At 40.1% G+C, this 9,144-nt stretch overlaps 1 protein-coding gene across 1 annotated transcript; it reads right to left on the bottom strand.

Moving 5' to 3' along the window:
- Window positions 1–1,776: 1,776 nt before the first annotated feature.
- Fancl (E3 ubiquitin-protein ligase Fancl) lies at window positions 1,777–8,179 on the bottom strand. Its single transcript, XM_050192546.3, has 13 exons — window positions 8,048–8,179; window positions 7,713–7,832; window positions 7,566–7,622; window positions 7,330–7,430; window positions 6,639–6,735; window positions 6,109–6,174; window positions 5,657–5,810; window positions 4,992–5,075; window positions 3,780–3,825; window positions 3,560–3,644; window positions 2,356–2,472; window positions 1,901–1,972; window positions 1,777–1,829 (listed from the first exon to the last, which is right to left on the bottom strand). The coding sequence occupies exons 1-13, from the start codon at window positions 8,177–8,179 to the stop codon at window positions 1,809–1,811; spliced, it is 1,152 nt and encodes a 383-aa protein (XP_050048503.3). The 3' UTR covers window positions 1,777–1,808.
- Between the last annotated feature and the right edge of the window lie 965 nt (window positions 8,180–9,144).

Raw genomic sequence — 9,144 nt, forward strand, 5'->3', positions numbered from 1 at the left:
TTTGTTGAGTTAAAATCAGCCAACTGTAGAAAACAGATTTTTAATTTGGGCTATCAATATTTTTTAGAAAAATTCCTGGAAATTGCTAAACTTAAGAAAACTGAAGCATCAAATTTACAATTTTGTAACTTGGCAACAAAAAATAATTTGCAATATTGTTTGTGTGTAAACTAACCTATTCACACTGCTCTCAGATATGCCAATAATTTGCAAGTATGACTTTTGCAAAAATTTCATATAAATTCAACATTTCTCACATTTGTCTCCTTTAGATACTCCAACAGATGCAGCTTAGAGAACTGCAATATCCGTTTTTGGTGTAGAGCTAAGAATTTGAACGTTTTAAATTTGTAAAATTCATTTCATGTAATTTTTTTCATACTTGGCAATGTTTTGTAAAAACAATTAAGGCCCTGAATCAAACTTCTGCCTCCTACAATCAGCATAATTTAGCTTTCTCTGTTGAATGCTACAAATTTAATTTGAATTGGTTTGTTCATTGGTTTTCTATTAAGAGCATTGCTGCGTTTAACATGTACTTGAATATGGAAATCGTAGATGACCCCAATGTAAAGGTTCCTCTTAATTAAGAGAAGGTGTACAGGGCGTTGCTCACGGTGTACAGGTGATTGCGTTGCTGTGTGCACTTCTCGGTGTTGGTTCATCCGTTTCTTTCTTTTCCCTTCCATTTATCTCTCCTCCAAAGAGTTGTACATAGTTGTGCTTGTGATGTGCATAAAATAAATGTCTGTATTTATGGAACTGGCATGTTTGTGTCCATTACTACCACAGTGTGTGCGAAACATTGCGCTTAGACCCCAGTGCCAGTACACCAGCGTGGCATCACAGACGTCAAAGTACTTCTTTTTTTTTTCTTATGTGTTTAGGACATTGTCACATGGTAAAAGTTCTTGAAACTTGCCAAGTTCAGTCTTTGGCCCTCTTAAAATGCATTGTAGTCCACCTTTATGGATAAATTATCTAGGCTTGAGCAGACACTGTCAAAATCAATGACATCAAGTGAACGGGCTGTGGAACTTTCGTTGTGGCATTGCTGCCAATCTTTTGTTATCATGCCTTTTCTGGCTTATAAACCCCCCTATTGGTAAGTGGCTTCTTTAGTATTGTAGAAGGATAATTTGCTATCACAGCTGAGCTTCATCATCGGCCTATTTTTATTTCCACTTGCTTGCTTTTCTCTATTCAAAACTGTGGGACACCTTTTGGTGTCCGCTACAGAAAGTCATGTTCAGGGTGGGGGTACAGGACGTTCCGAGATGTCTGCCCACTTGGAACACCCAGATGTTCAGAGGTGGCTCAACTTCTTCAGAGTAGGATTAAATCTCGGCCATTGGTTGTCCTAATTTCATTCTTGAGGGTCACTCTGGGACTGAAAACTAATTTCTCCACCAAAAAAGATCCTTACGACAGGAACTTTTGTGTAAATGTTCACGGTAACAGAGAACTTTGCTTAGCATCCACTGAGCCAATTATGTTGAAGTTAGTTGCATTTAAAAGAAAACGTCAATTTCTACAAACTGTTGGGTTGCGGACTGTTTATTTAAGCCAAATGTTTTTTTCAAGGTTGCTAAGATTAGAAAATATTTAAAAATAAAGTTAAGAAGTGTGCCACCAAACCTTGTTTTCGGTAGAGGTTTTCCAGCTTCCGACATATTCAGCCATTGTTTTAGTTCTTATGTGAAATGGATCTTGCTGTTCAGATCATGCAAAAGGATACACAGAGAACAAACAAATCATGTACAAGGAATATTTAAGTGCTTTGAAAAAATAATTTATTCACCGGGTCCTCACATTTTGCACGACATGGGCTGCAAGTGAGAGAAGACAGGATGGCGTTTGCATTACGACCGGGTGACTCTATGTGACACATCCATCTTACCTCGGAGCAGTACGGGCATTCTCCAAAGAACATATTGAAGTTCTGCCTGACAGAGGGCAGGGAGCGCATCCACTGTAAATGGAAGTTTTGGGTGATTGAACACATGCCAAGACGAATGTACCCAACATACGCAAACTATGCATGGGTGTCCAAACCCAACTGAAATACCTGATACAAGCCAACATACATGATTCTGTGGTTAGAAAAACAAACGAAAGCCTTGGTGAATAAGGGTCAACTCTGGTGATATTGGGACGTGTTCGTCTATTCAATTTATGGCGAGAGCACCCATCGACACCATGACATTAAAATGACATTGGCCGGAACTACTAGATGGCGCTGTTTATTTTCCGGTTTTGCTAAAACAGCCAATCAAGGTGCACCATTGGCGGAGGCACGGCCAAGGCGATAGTTTCGCGGAAGGCGAACGTTTCAGAATACGGGCCCAGCCTTACCTCAGCAAGGCATGACTGGTGAAACGGCTTGCTGCAACGAGAGCTTTGGCAGAGCTTGTCTGGAATGTGACCTTCCAGGAGATAGGAGTAGCAGATGCCACAGGCGCAGTCGACGTCCTGGAAAGCACAGCCACTTAGTGTTTATCTATCTGACACAGGCTGCCTCAATGTGAGAGCCCATAGAGATATTGCAGGTGGTCACTGAGTATGACAGGTGCAGAGTGACCATCTGTGCTGCATGTCCGTTCATTTAAAGTGACACTGCTGAAAAGTGTAGCGACATTACATTTTCAACAACAGCAGGATATTGCAGAAAGGCTATAGAGCGTAGATTGCAGTAAATTTTTCAAGGATGTACATCTATGTCGTCACATGTCGTCATTTTACTTTTCGGCCACTTTACCGAACTGTCACTGTTATCGCTCTCACAGATGACTCATTCTCTGCACTTAAACTTCGTGAACATTATGACAAATTCAATGGTGAGAATTTGTGTTCAATGGGGTTGCACGAGTGACGCGAATAGTGTTGTGCATTCTTGAATCTATGTCGGCACAAGCGATTACTCTCAGATGCATGGCAACATGCATAAATACTGGACCAACTGGAGCCATGATGTCGGATTAAACTGCCGGTGACGGTGCTCGACGCTATTGTTGTGATGTTGCTTGCCTTTTTAGGCATAAGTTCACAGCCCAATAAGAAGAGTCTTGACTCACTCTTTTAGCTGTGTTTCTGGTTCGTCACCACCACTACAATGTGGCAATACAAACAATATCTGTGCCACATGCATGCACAGTTATTGACGTTTTTCTTGGTGAGTTACCCCCACTTTTCCATATCGGGTATCTCTGTTTCTAACCTGTTTCTGGCCTCTTTCATGGGCCGATTCCGAAAATATAGCACTCTCAATATAAATGCCACTGGGTGTATGCCACAGGGAATGTGCTCCTGGGATGAACGGGTACGTGCCAGTGGGGCCACTAGGTACGTGATGATGACAATGGCAATGATGATGGAAATAACTGATGACAAAAATTTGGAGGGTAGTTCAACCTCTGGTTGACGTCCATATACATTGTCACTCCAGCGCAACTCTTACAATAGATTACGTGGGTTCATACAGTCTCACCCTCAACTCACGCAGGAAGACAGTCTTTCATTGACTTCAACTATAAGTTGAATCTCCTTCTAACTTTTTTACCTCTGGAGGCTGAGCACAGCTTCGTGACGGCAGTTCCATGCTCAAAAGTGATGCCAAATTTGTGCTTATCAGGTCATTGCTGTCCCTGTAGAAAAGAGGCGGAGAATGTGTACAGTGACCTGACGTAACCAAAGTCTCTCTAGAGGAAGAATAAAACAGTTCATTATGCAACTTCAGTCTAGACGCGTTGAAAGTATAGATATCAGCAAAGGCTGATTACCATTTGCACTTGTTCTGCTCAACTGCTTCTTCATGGGCGCTCACAGCTGAAATAGCGACGATGAAGAGTGATGCGTGTTGTAATGTCAACATCCAAACGTTCAAACAACTTTAGGAGGGAGAGGTGATAAGGTGAAGATATACATTCAACTGCAATACCGATGAAAAAAAAATTGCGCCATCAAAATGACAACGCAGACGAATGCAATGCAAAACCAACTAGCCCAACAATTTTTCTAGACTGAAATAGTTTTTAAAATCAAAGAACTTGCACCATGTTCCTTACAACTTTGAAACTTGGAGTTAAAACTAGGTGTTATGTGGGAATGATACACTTACATTCACTCAATATTCATACATATGGGAATTGTACATACATTCAATCATACGTTCACTGTACTTCACAATATGAAAGCAGATATATCGTAAAAACTTGTTACTTTTTCCCTCTGATCCTGTTCTCTGAAAACTTTCACTGTTGGAGGTTTAAGTCTGTGCTGCTAATAACAAAAACAGGAACATAGACTGCAAAACAAGCCAGAACATTATTTTCTTGTCCCTATTGTACTTTGTATTCACCTTCGTGTTGTTACCTACAAAGACTTAAATTTAAGTACCAGAAGCTATTCTTGTTTGTTGCCTTACTGACTTGATCTAAAACACCATTATATGCAACAAGACTATATACATAAAAAAATGCGATCAAATCGATTATTGTTACACTGACATTGTTTGCATGGTAATAAAGATACAAATCCATCTATTAGTACAGTGTGATGAAGTTTAAGGTAAGTTTGCCGAGTACTGCAGAAACTAATGTTGCTCCAAAAAGTACTTTGAAGACAGTTAACACAGTAGTGCTCAATGGGATTTGTTTGATGCTTGCATACTTGCACATGGTATAGCTTAAACTAATTTAATCTAACCATTACAATAATGAGTGACTCCTATTTAAATATGCTGCCACATTGGATCCATGTTACAAGCTCACAAACATTATACATGTTACAATAGTACAAGCAAAATCAATTGAAATTTTAAAATGGCCAAGGTTAATGATGAAGTACCAAGCAAATAGAACTTGGTAACATCTAGAATGCAGTGCTCAGTTTGAGGTGTCAGCAGCAGTGCAACACATTTTTCAAGATCAAGTAACACAACTAGATAAGACACAATGGCTCTGCCTTGATGACCTGGGCCGAGATTCACATACCTCTGTGGGGACCACAGAATTCAAGTCTTGGAAAGGCTTTTGGATTTCTAGGCTGCACCACTATGGCAACAGAGACGTTGTTTCCTTGGAAGAAGGAGGCCAAAAATTAGATTTCAACAAAACTCTCAAAAAACAGTGCTGATGGCTTTGACAGTGTCAGATTTGCATTGATTAATATAACATTTTTCTTCAGCGCTGTGTGCGTGTGTTGTTCTTTGTGTCCGCATATTTATTGCACTCCACCCAAAAAAAATTCAAGAAGCATTCAAGGTGACGTACCAACAAGCCCAGATAACCACACTGGATAACAACATTTTTCAATGCTTTCAATGCAACTTTGAATGCCTTAGTATTAGGAAAGCATTGATCATTGCAAAGTTGTGAGGAACTCAACAAAGAACTGGAACATTTAACAAATCTTCAACATGCTTTCAAGGTAGCAAATCGCAGTTTCTGGATCAAAAATTGGTTGCACATTTTATTACATCACAAACAGGGATTCTCCACAGTTACGATCAATGTGAGGCAGCATGAACAGGTGATTTCCCTCTCTCGTATAATATAGCACAGATAAAAGATTCCTAGTGAATGCTGGAGTTCACAAACTCTAGATGCTTTAGGAAGCAGAGGTTTTGAAACAAAGTGATTATATGTGTGTTTCTTACCAAGTGCGATCCTTCGATAGCAGTCGCCATGTCTTGGGCTAGCTGGGTCAAGTACCCAACAATTTGAGTCCAAGTCATCCATTGCAGCCCAAAATTCTTGAAGCCTTTCAACCTCCTCCTTGAACTTCTTGTAAATGTCTTTTAATGTTCCATCCTTGAAATAATTAAAGATCACTGACATGTCAATGCACAATTGCCGAATCAGTTTAATCTACCTAAATCTTATTTTGTTATTTCATGCAAATGATGCTGCAAGCTGAACTCGAATGTCTCGCTATGTTACAGGTGTTCTTGATATCAGAAACACATATATCCATCACTCACTTGCAGTACTCACAAATAAGTGAGGATTGAAGACAGGAATTTTAGTAAGTTACCTTGACTATCAATGCAAAATTCCGTCAACTATTCTGCCAAATTTAAAACACCAACATGGGTACTATGTTACCAACACTATTCCAGTAGAATTCCAGTTGAATGGGCAAGTCAGGCTCAACCATGGGCTCATCAACAGGGAACTAAAAAGGGTACAAAGAAAAGCACAATGTCCATGTTTTTCACGTGGCTCAACCATAAACATCTTAGCAGTGTAGTCTCTGGCTAATGCTTGATAAAACATGGTTCTTTTACTCCCTGGGAAGTATTATAAATGTTTTTACATGCATTGAAACAAAGCACGCATAGCAATCACATAATGCTCATTTTGGTGTGGTGCAAGAACTGCTCCATACAGGGCAACTTTTGAATGACCATGCTGTGAAGCTGCTAATGCCATGTTATGCATTCTATGTTAACATCAGTAAATTTAGATAAGAGCATTCATGCAGATCACTTTAAAATGTACTGACATCTTGTTTGTGCACTAAGATGGCGCATTAAAAAATCTGAATTTGTGGTAATGGATCCTGAACAAATGTCTAAGTGAATGCAATTTTAAAAGCATTATGTATGTAATGCACCTAACGACAAACGGAGAGCTTACCGCTTCAGAAAAATGGATTTTCAGTACATGCTTCCTCTTGCTCTGATCAATATACTTCAGATGAATTTCATCTCCGGACACGTTGATATGTTCAAGGCTAAACAAAAGACATAATCAGTCATCACATATCTGTTGCACTTGTTTAACAGGCATCTTAATGTGTTACATTAAAGAATAGTCCAACACTTGAGCATCTACTTTGAAGGAAACTCACCAGAAATTTTGACAATGTCATCATTATAAGACATGCTACTACATTGAAAATATTTGCACAACTGAGTGTTTGAGTTCTCAAAGGAAAAAGAAAAAAAAAAATAGACACGAACGATTTTTTTTTTTCTGCAGACCTGCTACACTAGATTAGAAATTCTATATAATGTCCTGCCAAACATCTGCTTCAACAGCAAACAAAACTGTTGACAAATTGAGATACCTACAAGAGAAGCCTCTGCTACTATACAGCAGATGTAGTCCCAGATGCATTATATAGTATTCTTTATTATTATGTAGGGTTGCTGAAACATGGACTTTTTATATAAATCTTTCTTTCTTTAGCTTTTAACTTGGTATTCGGCCAAATTCTAGCAAAGACTACAGATCATGCGATGGCGCATGTTTCCAGCGAGGCGGAAACTAGCCCGTTTGCTTTAGATAACACCGCTTCGCTTCACGAGCAATTATTGATGCTTACTTTTCCCATCCACAATGCTCCACATCAGTCATTATCCGGCTGAAGATTTCGGGTGCGGGGTCAAATGTCCGACATCTTTTCCTTGACTGCAGAACAATCTCCTAAAAGGACGTTGGTGCGCGTGAGAGGTTACACATTTTCTTTTTTAGAAAAATCACGATACTTCTTGTGGTGAAGAGAAAGCTATTAACGGCCCATGTTATTCTGGAGTCCTTGCTATTGGAAGTTGAGCTCACCATCATGTTGCAAAATTCCATCAGAAAGTGGCTGGCTGACTTGCATTTTGAAAACAGCTGAAATTTGACGGCGACCAGTAAAACCATATGCGAGTTGCATAGGCGACACAAAGCGTTCGCCAAACTGAAATCCACATGTAGACTAACCTCGTCAAAGTTTTTGCCCGACGATATCATGAGTTGCTGAAGGTCCCAGTCACCACTCAGGCAGTATGTGTCGGGATTGTGAACATCTCCGATGCTTAGATGGACGAAGAAGTCTTCGTCCTACGGTCAGAACAAGAGCCCAGTAAGCATCGCAGGCTACTGAAGAAGGCATAGCAGGTTCTTTTCAAATTTTATTAAGCCAAAACGATGATTCATTAGAAAGTAAGATGCCCATCTGTGAATGATGCCGCGATGTCGCGCGAAGCAGCTACGAGCTCCAACATGCTCCGTGCGTGATTACAGATTAGGCCCCATTTATTGAGAGAAAAACTTGCCAATATTTTGAGGAAGCCTTTGTACTCTGTGCAGCGTTCATTCAAAGGAAGCAGCAAAGGAAAACGTTTAAAAATCTCGCTGTCAAGACGATCAGATTCCACGCCATCCATTACATCGCTGAGCGCGGCCATTTTTAAATAAAAACTGATGATGATATTGATGATGGTATTGATGGCGATTATAATGAGACTACTCGAGAAATTGAATTTTAACTGAGCACAAGGTGTTCCTGAAGTAACTTATCCAGCTCGAATAGATTGTTATTATTTATTTGGAAAACATGTATACACTAGACAGGAAAGGGAAAGCGAGAAGCAGGGTGGCAACTTCCACCGGAATAGGCACAACGCCTAGAAAGATAGTGGAAAGAGCGCACGTGAAACAAGAACCTATTTAAATTCCATTATGCTACAGACACTTATGGCTACAGATAAAATCCTTGTCAAGCTTAATAAACGTCGGTGAAATACAAATTGACGGCGCCATTGCTGTCAATACACGTCAAACTTAATAAACGTTGATAAAATGTAAATTGACAGCACCATTGCTTTCAATACACGGTTGCACACACTGCAGCTATAGTTCTGGTTTTCACTCTTGTTGGTTCGGTGTGCACTGTTCACTGATGCGAAGTACTTCATGGGCAGCAGCTGTAGCTTTCTCGTTGTACATTCCTGCCAGGAAAACCACGAACTCTCCAGTCTTGTCCACTTGCACAATGTGAGCCGTAGGTTGCAATTTTTAGATATAATTGTACGTACGCCAGGGGCACAAGTCGGTTGGATATATTCACCGCATGCGTAAAAGCAGTTGCTCCCTTTCGACAGCGGGCACTCAAAAACAGTTAAAAGGAGGCTAGTATTCTTATATTACCTCGAATTGGCCCTTTGTAAGACATGCATGCAGCCACCCAAATTGAAAACTATAGTTTCTAGAACCTATTTATAAAGGCTTTGTCAGTGGACTCCCAGGCAAATTGGTAACGGCGGCGGCAGGAACCATGCTGCGGAAATTGAAGGGGTGTGGAAAGGCAAAGGACCCGGCATCTAAATCAAGAAACAAAAGTGATACGGCGTATGTACACATTACGTGTCAC

The sequence above is a fragment of the Dermacentor andersoni genome, chromosome 10, assembly GCF_023375885.2.
Source record: "Dermacentor andersoni chromosome 10, qqDerAnde1_hic_scaffold, whole genome shotgun sequence".
Taxonomy (NCBI): Eukaryota; Metazoa; Arthropoda; class Arachnida; order Ixodida; family Ixodidae; genus Dermacentor; species Dermacentor andersoni.

What these genes read in the sequence shown, in the direction of transcription:
- Fancl (XM_050192546.3), bottom strand. Translation starts at nt 8,179, where the DNA reads ATGGCCGCGCTCAGCGATGTAATGGATGGCGTGGAATCTGATCGTCTT. An exon ending in TGGAATTTTGCAACATGATG is followed by an intron (nt 7,431 to 7,565) that starts GTGAGCTCAACT and finishes ACGTCCTTTTAG; the next exon opens with GAGATTGTTCTGCAGTCAAG. An exon ending in CTATCGAAGGATCGCACTTG is followed by an intron (nt 5,076 to 5,656) that starts GTAAGAAACACA and finishes CCTTCTTCCAAG; the next exon opens with GAAACAACGTCTCTGTTGCC.